The sequence below is a fragment of the Rhinolophus ferrumequinum genome, chromosome 2, assembly GCF_004115265.2.
Source record: "Rhinolophus ferrumequinum isolate MPI-CBG mRhiFer1 chromosome 2, mRhiFer1_v1.p, whole genome shotgun sequence".
NCBI classification, from domain to species: domain Eukaryota; kingdom Metazoa; phylum Chordata; class Mammalia; order Chiroptera; family Rhinolophidae; genus Rhinolophus; species Rhinolophus ferrumequinum.
This window is the reverse complement of record NC_046285.1, coordinates 56,055,429-56,069,390: the sequence shown is the minus strand read 5'-3', so window position 1 is coordinate 56,069,390 and position 13,962 is coordinate 56,055,429. Positions and strand designations below refer to the sequence as shown.

At 41.9% G+C, this 13,962-nt stretch overlaps 1 protein-coding gene across 1 annotated transcript in view; it reads right to left on the bottom strand.

Moving 5' to 3' along the window:
• P3H2 (prolyl 3-hydroxylase 2) overlaps window positions 1-12,396 on the bottom strand; it is a 147,872-nt gene extending 135,476 nt beyond the window's left edge. Inside the window, exon 1 of the mRNA XM_033089212.1 lies at window positions 11,731-12,396. Within this exon, the coding sequence (XP_032945103.1) occupies window positions 11,731-12,204 (474 nt within the window). The 5' untranslated portion in view covers window positions 12,205-12,396. The remainder of the gene's footprint in view (window positions 1-11,730) is intronic.
• Between the last annotated feature and the right edge of the window lie 1,566 nt (window positions 12,397-13,962).

The following is a 13,962-nucleotide window of genomic DNA, read 5'->3' as shown; positions in this document are numbered from 1 at the left end:
CTCATTTTTGGTGTCTGTGATGAAGAGATAGATGTTTGTTGATTTCCAAACGTAGGCCGTCTCCCATGTGTACTCAAGATCAGGGTGGGGAAAAGGCTTAAAGGGGTTTAAAATTCCCAAGATGTGTTGGTCTGTGGGAAGAGATTTTATCTGTTAATATGAAACAGAGAAGGTTTGGAATGCGTTTGAACAGAGTCCCATTTTTTTGGAAAATACAAAGGAGAGGCCACAATCTCATGGAAATTGTGAAATCAGAGGGTTGGAGAATGTAGTGGAGAGGAGAGCAAAAGGACTTTTCTCAACACAGCAAACAAACAGTCCCAAGTTTTCATTAAGAGGAGGATTTCTGCTTTAGCCTGATGGCGAAAGGAGGCTGGTAAGTCTGCGCTCCGAGGTATAGAGAGTTAAACTTCAAGATAGTAGCTCAAACTGAGCAAGTCAAGTTCTTGTTTTGTGTGTCCCACATTTTCTGACCTTCTATACATGTGATTATCTTCTCACATGTATAATCACTATATTCAGTTGCCTCTTCTTTTGCTTTTCATCTTCCCTCACAAGCTTGCTCTCTGCCTCGAAACCATGAGGCAAGGAACAAGTACTTCTGTGTCCTACTGACCTAGGTAAGCCCCCAGTCTTTTATTTTATTAAATTCTTACAAGAACCCTGTGAAGCAGGTATGACCATCATCCCTATTTTCCAGATAAGAAATCCACGTTCATAGAGGTTAGCTTTCTGTGTCATACAACTAATAAAAAGATAGCCTTCTGTGACAGTGCTTTTTGACGTCAAAAGCGAACCTATGAGAAGTAACTGAGAACTCAGATTTTCCGATCAGAAAAATCTGGATTCAGATTCTGGTTCTATTACTTACTAGCTGTATGATCTCAAACATATTATTTAACCTTTTAAGTCAGTGTCCTATTGTAAAATGAAGATTAACTAAGATTTGTACCTTAAGGTTGTTTTGAGACTTGGATGAGAAAACTTACATAAAGCTTTTAGCACAATACCTGAAACAGAGTAATGGTCAATAAATAGTATCTATTATCACTAATAATTATAAAAAATATACTGCCCTCAAACCTAACTCCTAATGTTTGGTTTCAGTGATTTCTTTTTTTTAAAATCTTTCCAGGGATGTGTCATTTTGCCATTTCAGGTTTCTTTATAATCTCTTTTGCAAACAAATTCTATTAAGAAGATAATATAAAGTTTAAATAACCATTGTCCTATATAGGTGTTTATTTTAGTGTGATTCTTCATGAACATATACAAGAGATTTTTTTTTATTAGTTTAATGTCTTTCTTGATGTGCTTTTAACTTTTGGGGTTAAAATAATTCAATAGTTATTTTTATAAGAGAGTAAGTAACTTGGCAAACTGTACAAGGGAAGGTTGAGCTACACCCAGGATTTGTCAAAGAAACTTGAAATGGCAAAATGGCATTTCTCTTAACAAACTTAAAAAGTCACTAAAACTACAATTTACTTGGACTTAGCTTTGAGGTGGTATATTTTGTAACTATAATTAAAGTAAAATTCCCTAAAAGATATCATTTCATATATTATCATATATCAATTTTTCAAGCCTCAAAATAGTATATATTCTTTTAAACAATATGATCAATCCAATTTATCCTTAAAACATCCTATACTTTGGATTGAACTAATTCTCCAAATGTTCTATTGTCACTGTTTCCAATGGTTTTTTTTTCTATTTTATCCCTTTTCTTCTGTTTCATTTTTTTCTTTCTAAAAGTTAAAAATCGCCAGCTTTTTCTAAATGGCATTTCTAATATACCATAAATCTTTAAAGTTATGTCCTTTCCATATCTAATTCCATTACTTTTAAACAAAACATTCTTGAACTGCCACCACCTAATCTGTTATGATCTTAATGTTTGTGTCCCCTCAAAATTTATGTTGAAACATACCCCCCAAAACTGATGGTATTAGAAGGTGGTGCCTTTGGAAGGTGATTAGATCATGACGGCAGAACCTTCATGAATGGAATTAGTACCCTTATAAAAGAGGCCCCAGAAAGCTTCCCGATCCGTTCAGCCATGTGAGGTTACAGTGAAAAGATGGTTATGTAGGAAGCAGGGTTCTCACCAGACACCGAATCTGCCGGCGGCATGATCTTCGCTTCCCACCCTCCAGAACTGTGAGAAATAAATGTTTATTGCTTATAAGCTACCCAGCCTACAGTATTCTGTTATAGCAGCCCCAATGCACTGAGACACCCTCTGACTCTCTCTCTCTACATCTCTATGTCATTTCTTCTTTCCATGACCCCCTCTTATTTCCCCCACTTTCTAGCCTTCTGTAAGTTGGCCTTTTGGGTTTTAGTCAAGCTGCTTTCCATGAATATACTGTGGGTGCCAAAAAATGTATACAAGTGGACACTTTGGTCAGCGTTGCTCAAGCAGTAATTCTTCGTAATCAGAAGTGTCTGGACCCTGATGGTAACCACTTTGAGCACCTCTTGTAATTGAAGTCAAACGTGACTTGTATTCATCTTTCGTTATTGGTGTATATTGATTATTACAATAGTTTTATTCTTTTCTTAAAATGTGTACACATTTTATTGGCACCCTCTGTATGTGATACACAGCTAACCTCAAAAAAACTAAGAATTGGAGTGGATCACTTTTAAATGTTGGGTTTGCGTACTTTCCAAGTTGAAAGAGAAATATTTTAATTCTGGAGTTTGGAGTTCACAACTGAAAGGTGTTAGTTTGTATTGCCAAAGCAACCTGCCCTGTCATTTTCAGACCATAAGTAGAGAGAAGCCAGATCCTCTGGTCTTTTCTGCAAACTGAATTAGTGCAGCCACATGGGAGGGACAGCGATGGAATATGAGTCCAGTGATTTGCATCTCAGAGAAAGAGGCTCTACTTCAGGGATGCCGTAGATACCTGATCACTGAGCTGTACACCTGAATCTAAACCTGAATAATAATGAATGTCAACTATAATTTAATACATAAATATATATACACACATATAGTCACAAGAAGTGGAGTACAGCATAAGGAATAGAGACAGTGGAAATGTTATGGCTGTGTGCGATGTCAGAGGGGTAGTAGACGGGGGAGGGCGGTTATCACTTTGTGAAGGGTATAAATGATAAATGTCTAATTATTACAGTGTTTTGTACACATGAAACTAATAAACTTAAAAAATATCATAACTCCCACACTCCCATAGTGTTCATCATCCAGCTTAAACCATTTATCAACATTTTGCCACTTCTGTTTCTCCTATCTTCATTTTTTTTTTAAACAGGACTTTTACAAACAAAAGAGAGAGAGAGAGAGAGAGAGAGAGAGAAGAGAGAGGCTCTATTTCCAGTGTATTTCCCCATCGGGGGAAAAAGCTATAGCCAAACTTTATCATAAATATCATGATTCATCAGTGGGCACACTGTCTTCTAGCATATATTGTTAAAACCTTGATTTGCACTTGTCTAACCTTAATGCCCAGTAACCTTAAACACGGCTAAATGTTTAAATCAGTGGTTCTCAACATGGGGTGAGTTCGAACCCCAAGAGACATTTTGCAATGCATGGAGACATTTTGCAATGCATGGAGACATTTTTTGTTGTCACAGCTTGGAGCATGGTGGAATGTTGCTCCTGCTACCTAATAGGCAAAGGCCAGGGACACCACAAACTATCTGAACATGTACTGGACAGCTCACCACAACAAAGAATTATTCATACCAAATAAGCCAAGGTTGAGAGGCTCTGGCTTGAATGCCTACTGACCTGAAACCTGCAGACTGCACTGTGTAATTGAGCCCTTGGTAATCCTATAGAAACAATGACTGACTGTGAAAGTCTCTGTCCCTGGTGGCATAAGCTAGAATCAAATGCTGATTGTTGATCTTGGAGTCCATCTGAAAAATATTATTAAGAAATCACTCTTGCTGCAGTAGGGAAATAATTAGCATGGTCTTCTGGATCAGTCTTTGATGGTATCACTTGAGATCATTTTTAAAACAGCCAAATTTGGTTTTAAGGTAATTCACTGTGTCTGGAGTCCTAATTATGTGTTGATTTCTTCATGCAATCCTATTGATCTTGGCAGTGTGAAAGCTAAAAATTTAACATTCAGGCAAGAATAAATCGAAATTGGCTCAATTAACTTTCCTATGATTCAGGGTTTGTTAACAGTTTCCCTGTTTTGTTTTGAATTTATTTATTTTATTATATCTTTTGCTTTATTTTCCATTCCTTTCCAGAATTCCAGGATAATTACTCTGCAATCTTCAGCAGTGTCCCATTACTTGCATAAAAACTGAATCCATTATTTGCAGATAATTAATTCCAGCAGGATTGTTCTGATAGCCCTGAACTTCTGGAAAGTCTGACATTTTGGATCTCCCTCTTTCTGGCTCCCATTCCTTTATTTCCCCTCCAGAGAAGATTCTTTGCCTCATTCATTTTCATTAGGTTTATTGAGGAACAGCATTGACCAGGTTCCCATTTCTGAGATTTTTTCCAGTTGTGGGCACAATAGTACTGCAAGAAATAACCTGCGTAAGGAGATGGGAGCTTTGGTTTTCAGGGTCTATTCCATTTAGCAAATAATGCAATTGGCATGCTATGTGTTTTATTTTAATATTGTTGAGTTTGTATTTTCAAAGTGAGTCTGACAAGTAGTGGTCACCTGCAGCGTTGCAAAAGTAGGACTCAGGGTTCCTGAATTCTAATACCCTCTTTCCCTGAAAATAAGACCTAGCCGGACCATCAGCTCTAATGTGTCTTTTGGAGCAAAAATTAATATAAGACCAGGTATTATATTATATTATATTATGTTATATAAACCTGGTCTTATAGTAAAATAAGACCGGGTCTTATATTAAGTTTTACTCCAAAAGACGCATTAGAGCTGATGGTCCGCCTAGGCCTTATTTTCAGGGAAACACAGTATTGGCTCTTCCATTAAATTGCTGAATAAGGACAACTTGATTCTCTTTATGGCTTTATTTTCCCATCTGTAAAATGGGATGGTTGGAACAATAATGTTCTATGAATGTGGCAGGGAGCAGTTGTAGAAAAACGGGGAATGGAGAGGAGAAGGGAACATCTTCCCCAACATATGCACAAGTCTTACACAAGGTATATGGGGGAAAGGGAAATAAAAGGAGTTTCAAAGAAGTAGATGTCTGTCTGTATATCAAATTAAATAACAAGCTCTCTGGCCTTCATTGTATTAGACCCAGAAATCTGACATTGCCTCTACCACTACCTAAATTTCTCTTCCCTCTACTGATCCCCTCCACTCTTTACTTTTCAGATGTAATTTCACTGCATAGATCACCAACAGGATATGGAATGGGGGAGGAGAAGGAGAAAATGGAAAATAAGTATAGAAAATTAAGTAAAGCAGAAAGGAGTGTAGTCAAGTGAAATCAGCTTCTTCCAACAATAGTCTGGAGCTCTCGGCAGTTCTAAAATCTGAAACTCACACATGCAGCACTAAAGCACACCACTCAGAAAGCTGACCCCAAATCATTTTTTTTAAAGATGTGTCTGACCATTTGGCAAATGAGGGCCAGGACTCATGGAAATTACATAGCTAGGAAGTCAGACAGCAGGAAAAGAGGAATGAATTAAAGGAAAGAAAAAGAATTACAGGAGAAAAGCTAAATGGAAAAAAAGACAGGAGAAATTATATTTCCTAATGAGAAATGCAAAATTTTCCACCAGACAACTGTGACTCTTGGCTGAGTGGCCTATGTATCATGTGAATGAAAATGCAGGGTGGGAGGGGCAGTCCAGGAAGCTCTGTCTTGTGTTGGCCCTGTCTCTGAAAGAAGTAAGTCCATTTCAGTTCTCAGATGCACCAGTGATTCACCAGACTGCCCCTCAGGAGGTATCCATGTCTATTACACAGAGTCTGGAAAGAGGCCTGGACTGTATGTTAGAATACCTACATTCTCTACTTGCTAATACACCTTGATTGTCATGGAACCTCAGAGGCCAGCATTAATAGCCATTAAATGACAAGGATAGACTTCTTCATGATCTCTGAGAGTCCTTCAAGCCACAGCATTTTTATAGTTGCAATAATTACCACTCCCCACCCTTGCTAGACCACATTTCTTGAGCAAAACACCGTCCTTATCCCTCCCTCTCTCAGCCCTACTTCACTGCCCCAAAGCAATTATTGTACCTGAAGAGAGAGAATTGAACAGGATGCTTTCTTGGAGTCCCTTCCAGCTCTAAGATCTGTGATTCTAAGAATCCACAGTTTACTCAATTCCTTAGCAATACAAAAGAACTATTATTATACTAAATCTGATGAGTTTTCATTTTAGGTGAACTCACCCACCTTTCAGAATTTCTCAAGCCCCACTCATGAAACAAACTGACATTTGATCAAACATTCCCAAAAGAATTCCACAGGGCTATCCATTTGGAGTTGTCAGTGAGCAAGTGATATTAGTGACAGAATACATTTGATGCTCAAAGATGGGATCTGTGAAGAGAGACACGTAATTTATTACTTTCCTTTATTAAAACCCGTAAAGGAATCCATGATTCACCAGACAGAGATAGGAGAAAACTTGTAAGCAGTTGCTACTCTTATTTAATTGAATTTTAAGCCTCTGTGGCACTTGCTATTTGTAACTGCAATGGATGACTGATAAAGAGCTGACCGGGCTTTCAAATGGTCAAGCCCTCATGAGGAAACAATTGAGATTCTAACTCCTTAGTACACAGGAACGAAGAGCTGGCTATACAAAGAATCTCCCAGGTTTCTCCTCCCAAAGGAGTGGGACAGGAAGACGGTGATTCCGGGGATTTTGATGATTCAGGCACAAAACAGGCTCAATTGGGGGCGGGGAGCCTCATCCCCTGAAGAAATAACCACGGAGACGATTTCAGAAAAACTATTTCAAGAAGACATAAAATCAACCTCTTATTTGAAATAATTGGGGGGTACAAAATGTACATAGTCTACATCTAGGTAAAAAGATTTAAATACGAAATTTGGGAAAGGTTTTCATTCTAAACTAACGATGTATGTCATGAAGTTGTGGCCTAGGGTTTTAATTATTTGTTGTTAGGGCTTTCATCTAGAAAAGAAAGAAATTTATAAAGCAGAATAAGAGTGAAAAATTTCCTTCAGCTCACTTTTTTTTCTTTTCTAGAAACCACTATAAAATAAATTAGGGTCAAGAAAAAGAGTGTAGCGAGATGACCCTGGGATGGAGATAGAATTGCCTAACTTAATTGTGTTTCCCTTTTGTTCTCCTTTAACCCTGAAAAGAAAAACAAAGGTCAAATGGCACAAAGTACCAACTCAGAAACAAAACATGCAGGGGCAGGCTTGTTTTAAGTAAAAAAATATATATATATATAAACAGCACTAGTTTGTTTTTTGTTTTACTTAAATGGCTGGGCACAGTGGGAGAAAAACAGATACTATTAAAATAATCCTGATTATAAAGCACACAGATAAAAAGTCTTTCTCTTCGTTTGTTTAAATTCAACAAATGTACATAAAGCAGGAACAATGCATCAAGGATTCTCTGAAGCATACTTTTAAGTAATAAGAATTAAATTAGGCTAAAAGATGGAGGGGGAGGGAAAGTAGGTTTGCAGCACGAGCCAGAACCTGCAAGTAGAAAAGCGTGAGAAATCAAACAATCTACAGTCCTTCTGTAACTTTCCCCCACAACAGACCAGCCAGGAAACCAAATAACTAGTATGAGACAACCTCCTGCCACAACACAGAAATCTTTCCCAACAATATTTCATGCACAAGAAACCAAGCTATTATTCATTCAACAAACATATACTACGCATTTTCTGTTACTGCCCGTTTTAGGTATTTGGAGGTAATATAGACACTGAGGACCCAACTCAGACTTACTGAACCTAAATCTCTAATTCTAAATCATTTTTTAATGCTCAGATTAATAATAATCATCCATCTAATAATCATCCAGATCTAGAAACTCCTACTTTAGGAGATGTAAAAATGACTAAGAGAGTTCTTGATCTCAAGGAGCTCACATATGTAATAAGCAAATATACAAATTTCTTCAAAACAAGGTTAAAAATGAAACATGACATTAGAGGAACAAATTCCCCGCTGTGGACATTCAGATGAGGGAGAAATGGACTGTTGGGAGTTACACAGGAAGTGAAAGAGGGCCTTACAGAAATAGGTATATTTGTGTTAGTATAGTTACCGTTTCAACATGTAAAGAAGGAAAAAAGATCTACTATTATAACTAATAATAATAATAATAAGCATGTCTCCAGTGTATTGAGAAATTGGCCCTGTCCTGGGTACTTTACATAAATCTTCTCTGAAACCTAATCTAAATCAATCCTTTCCCCATTTTGCAGATGGGGTAACTAAAGCTCAGAAAGTTTATGTAATTTGTTCACAGTCACACAGCTAGAGATTGAGGAGCTGAAGTTTAATACCAAGTCTTTCCCATTCCAGAGCCCACATGCCTCCCGAAGAAGAATAAACAAAGCCCAGATGTGCAAAAGTGTCAGATACACAAGAGCAAGTGTCCATTGTTCCCTTTGGCTGGAGGGTGACAGAGTGATGGGAGACAGGGCAGGTAAGGTTTAAGGGGAGTCAGGCTGTGGGTGCTGAATTAAACTATGTGGGCTTCATATAATCGTAAGGGGAAACCACTTAAGGTTTCCCAGCAGAGAACACCATGATAAAAGCTTTATCTTAGTTTTTAGGCTATGAATCATGAGCTGTATCTTACAATCTGAAATAATAAAAATCAAAACTTTGAAGCGTCTCACTCTGCCTTTAAACAAAACAGTGTGGCTACAAGCCAGGTGGAACTGTTGCCTCATAGCTGTCCGGACAGATTCCTGACATGCCAGGTCTTAAGGAAGAGCCTACAGAGCAGGCCTTAAGATAACTGCAGTGTGTGTGTGTGATCCCATAGGACAAGGATCTGCTCATCCCTGGAGCTGTCCAAATCTGGCGGAAGGATAGCCCTGGGGACAACAGCATTCCCTGGGACCTGAAGTGACGGCATGGGGCAGTGGGCATAACACAGGCCTGTGCATCAGTTAGTGGCGGAGGTCAGACTCCCAATTCCCAGTCCTACGCTCATTTCATCAAATCAAATCATGTGACACTGAGTGAGCCCCTTTCCCTCTCTGAATCTTCATTTCCTTGTCTGTGAAATGAGAAATTGATCTGGACACAGTTCACATTTCACAATTTTCAATTCTTCCCTTCCAACACACCAGCATAAAGGATGCACTTCCATCAGTGGCTCACTATCCAGGATTTGGGGGGATGGGGAGGGTGTGGGAGTAGCATGTCCCACGAGCTTCCACAGTTTGTAAACCCCCTAGCTGAGAATAACTGTACTCCCTTATCTCTAGGAAGCCCGGTAGTTCTGATTGTACTATAGGATTTACAGTTCTCAAATCTTGGCTGCAAAGTCCTCATTGATTCAGTCTGGTCCAAGATTATCCTTTTCAAGTGCAAACTGTATCACTAATGCCAAAAGTAATTCAATAACATGAGGGATCATGATTATATCAAGGCACATAGAGGGAACTCGTCATTCTATCATCAGGGAACACTTTAGGATCCACACCTGTCAGAGCCCAGGATACTCTGTCATTATTTGAGAGTTTTGCTTTACTCTCAGAAGATTGAGTGTGTATGTGTGTGTGTGGGGGGGGAATTCCCTGGCAGCCAAATAAAGGCTAAAATTATGGAGTTCATGGGGGAGGAGAGCGAGGAACTGTGATACACCTTATTTGATGTTCACAAAGATATTCCTGCAAACTCCAACCATCAAAAGTAAATTTCCAAAGGGGTAAAAATATCCCATAAGAGATTATCAATCATGGGGATCCAAGAAATTTTGCCTATGGAAGTGAAGGTGCAAGACTTGTTCTGCTCTCTAAACACTGCTGGTAATGCTTTTTTTTTTTTTTCATGAATTCACATATTTTTAAAAGAACTTTTAAAAACTCTACTGGTTCATCAGACCACACCTAGTAGTTCACCCGCAGAGATGTCCATAAATGACTAACTCCTGTAATGAATTCACTGCAAATACTTGAGGCATGTTAAACCTATAGCTTGCTTCACCTTCTTTGACCTCCAACCAGGGGACAGGAGTAGGAGAATGATCGATAAATGTTAACATTCACAGTGAAGCAAGGTTAATTACAGAACCAAAGAAACCCACATTTTGAGAGTTATTTATTTTTATAGGGCTAAACATAAATATGCATTCCTTTTCCAGACCTGAAAAAAGAAAATCTGCCCAAGATGTGTGACAGAACTATCAGCAGGACAGCCAACCTCACATTGGAGACGCCTCGGAAGAGTATGCTACAGGGACCACCCACATTCCGCTCTGGAACTAGCTTAGTATATCTTCAGCAGTCTCAAGGTCCCCTTTCTGCCTACCATTAACTGATTTCTGTAAGACTACCAAAAACTGTCCACTCATTCAAAAGAAATCAGATTTATACTTAATACATGTCTTAGCAAATCTATCAGCAAGCACAAGCAAGTAAAGACAAATTCTGGAAAGGATTCAAGCTTTCTCCTTGTTTCTTGCCCAAGATAGTAGGTTAGTGAATTCTAGCATCTTAGCCAGACACTGGGGTTAAAAGTCATTCTCAGTTGTGATGTCCTGAACTCCTCTGATAACGGCAAATCTCCAAAGAGACCTATCACCTATCATCAAGGGCAGAGACCTTGAGGGATGAGCTGCAAAAGACATTGGGATATCTGCACATGGTGTGTATTTTCACCACCCCAGAAATGCAGCCAGGCCCATTGGCTAGCATGACCAACAACCCCCAAAGCTGCCACTTCTCCAACAGCTGTAGAAGAGACATTGATATACTGACATAAAAAGGTAGAAGGGAACACCAGAGTCAGCTCAGAGAAATGTAGGTGAGTGACAGTGGAGCAAGGGTAAGGGACACAGGCTGAATTTTCTCTGCTGAAAGCGTTCAGATAGAACTTCAAAATTGTGGATGTGCGGGAAATGTCAATATATACAGTATACCTTCTGACACTAATTTCAGGCAAGCTGACTACACAAAAATAAAACCAGGAGAGAACTGGTCATCTGATGTCCAATAACCCAGTCCAATGCTTACCTCCAGCAACTGGAAGCCTTAGTGAGATTGCCTCACACAGATTCACCTCTTCCACGCATTCCTTTTCTTTAACCTTTGATCTTATTATTATTATTATTATGATTATGATTATGATTTTTTTTGTAGATGCAGGGAGGAGAGAGAGAAATTTGTTTCGGAACAAATCTACTTTAAGCTCTGTTTTGAGAATGCTTTCTTTTAAACTTCAGAGTAAAAGGCGCAGACTAGTGCACAGGAGGGAGACAGCAGAGAAATGGGGGTGAGACTAGACCAAGCAATGAAGCGGGGGACCTTATGCTAGACCGAGCTCCGTCAAAGTCTCAGAAAGTAGTAGTGCTGTGTGGGGTACTTGAAACATCATCTTATCAGTACAGTGCTTTTTGAAGGAGAAGTTGATACCGAAAGAGTTAAAGACTTGCTCAGGTTCATCTAGTATTGGTTACTGACCTCTGGCCACCAGATATCTAGATGCACAAACACGAGACAGAGAAGTTAAAGGAGACCCAATCTGGCAAGGAGACAAGAGCAGTGGGGAGGGCTCCAGAGAGAGCACCTGGAGCCGCATGGGAGCATTAAGGTGTGCGCTCTGGGTACCTTGATGTAGGCTCGCTGCAGGTAGTTGTAGGGCACTCGGCGTTGGAAGTCGCTGCGCACATCCTCGCTGACTCGGTGGCGGGATGCGGGTCCCCCGAGGCGCTGGGTCTCGCAGCTGCGGTAACAGCGCGCCCGCTGCAGCAAGGCGCGAAAGAAGGGCAGCTCGGCTCCGGGGCCGACCCCGGGGGGCGCGAGCGGGCGGCGCGCGGCGCAGTGGCGGGCGCACCGCGCGCGGATCTCCCGCAGGCGCCGGTGGCTGCGGAGCGACGCTTCCAAGTCGCGCACGGCCAGCTCGTAGTCCTCGCTATAGTAGGCGGCCACGCCGCTGGCGTAGAGCAGATCGAAGGGCTGCAGAGGCCCCGGCTCGGGCTCCAGCTCCGAGCGCGGGCTGCCCGGGGGGCCACCCCACAGCGGCGGCGGTAGCAGCAGCAGCGGCAGCAGCAGCGGCAGAGGCACCCGAACGCGCTCCCGCATCCTCCGCCGCAGAGAGGCGCGGGACCGCCACGCTCCCGAACCGCTCCCGGCACCTGGCGTCCGGCCCCTGCTCGCACCTCGGCGGGCGAGAGCGCCGATCCCGCCTCAAGCTGGCAGCCGGGCGAGCGCCAGGTGACCGCCGACGCTCGGAGGACTGAGGCGAAGGCCGGGTCGGCCGACTGCTCTTAAAGGGACGCCCACAGCTCACACGCTCCTCCTGCTGCCCGGGCCTCCGCGAGCGGCTGGCCGGCGCTCAGCGCGCGCCCTGCCGGCTCCCCGCCGCAGCCCCCGGGATGCCAAAGGCTGTACAGCCAAGTGCCAGCCAGAGAGCCAGCGCCGCTGGAGGCCAGCCCGGGGGGAAGCTCTCCACGAGAGGTCCCTCCTGTAAAATGGATATGATTACTCCCTTCTTGGAATAGGAAGAAAATCCGGCTTACTGACGTTAGGACTCCAATAATTTTCTGAAATTTGTACATGACCTCACAGTTTGCAAAGGAGGCACTGAAACGCCACCTCAGGCTGTGAGAAAAGCACTGAGGGCCAGTTGTCCTAGTGGCAGAGGAGAAAAGTGATTAGTCCAAGTTTATAGACCTGTGAAAAGGCAAAGGAAGGTCTCACCCCTGGCCTTGGCAATCCCAGCTCACTGCTCCTTCCTCTAGGGAGGCTCCCTCCCTTGCCTTCCAAGGTCCTTCCCTTGCCTTATTGCACCTTTTGTGGGTGGGTGTCAGCATTGGAACAGCGGGTAGAGGCAAAGGAAGAGCATCAAATAGCCCACCTGTTTCAGTGCTGATTGCCAGCCTCATTACAGGACCAAGAGAACTGCTGGAAGGAAGAGCTGATCCTAAATTCTGCCTCTGTCAGTTTACCCACCGTGTGACTTTGTGCAACACAGCTTCAGTTCCCGCATCTCCTACGACAGACAGATGTCCCAACACGTCAAATAGTTTTCAGATATAAATTCTTGTAAGAGTTGAACAAAGAGGCAATTTAATAAATCCAGTACCCCCAGGACTTAAGCAATGGCCATCAATCTAGGAATGGGAAAGCTGACAGAAATGGCTGCCAGACTCCAAAGGACTAGCTGAAGCCTTTCTTGTTCCTCTGCTTCTCTTCTCTGGTAAATACCTTCTGAGCCAAGGTGTCCCCCTCTTTCTTGTTGCTTGGCGCTCAGAAGGATTCCTGAGAGCTTACGCGCTGGACCCTTGACACCAGCCTGCCTGCTGCAGGCATTCCTGTGGTCTCCTAGTGCCTGCAGCAATGTTACCAAAGAGTCCCTGGCTACAGGATGGTGAGTGAGAGGGAAGGGCAGTAGGAAAGAACAATATGTATCATGTATTTGATATGAATTTCCCAAAGAAGGTTTGGCGTGGAATCACCACAGTGCCCGGGAGTCGCCAGAGTTTCATGCTCATTCCTTCCTTCATTTTGCTGAGTTTCACCACCTTGACCATGAGCAGACATGGATGTGTAACGCCAAGGCACACCAAAGAATCATACTCTTGTTATTTTTCTCCATCAAACCTCACTTGTTTGGCTCATCCCACTGATGGAAAAATTCCAGTTTGGAACTGGGTGTGTACTGAATACTTTGGATGTTCAGTTTTCCAGAATTTTCACTTGGGTAATCTGTCCAGACTTTTTATGTAGAGATTGTCTCTCTTTTCAGATAAAGACTTTGGAGTCAAGAGTTATCAATCCACTTGTGAAGCACAGTAGGCTAGGGAGTACTGCTGTGGGTGGATGCTTTGTCATAGATTA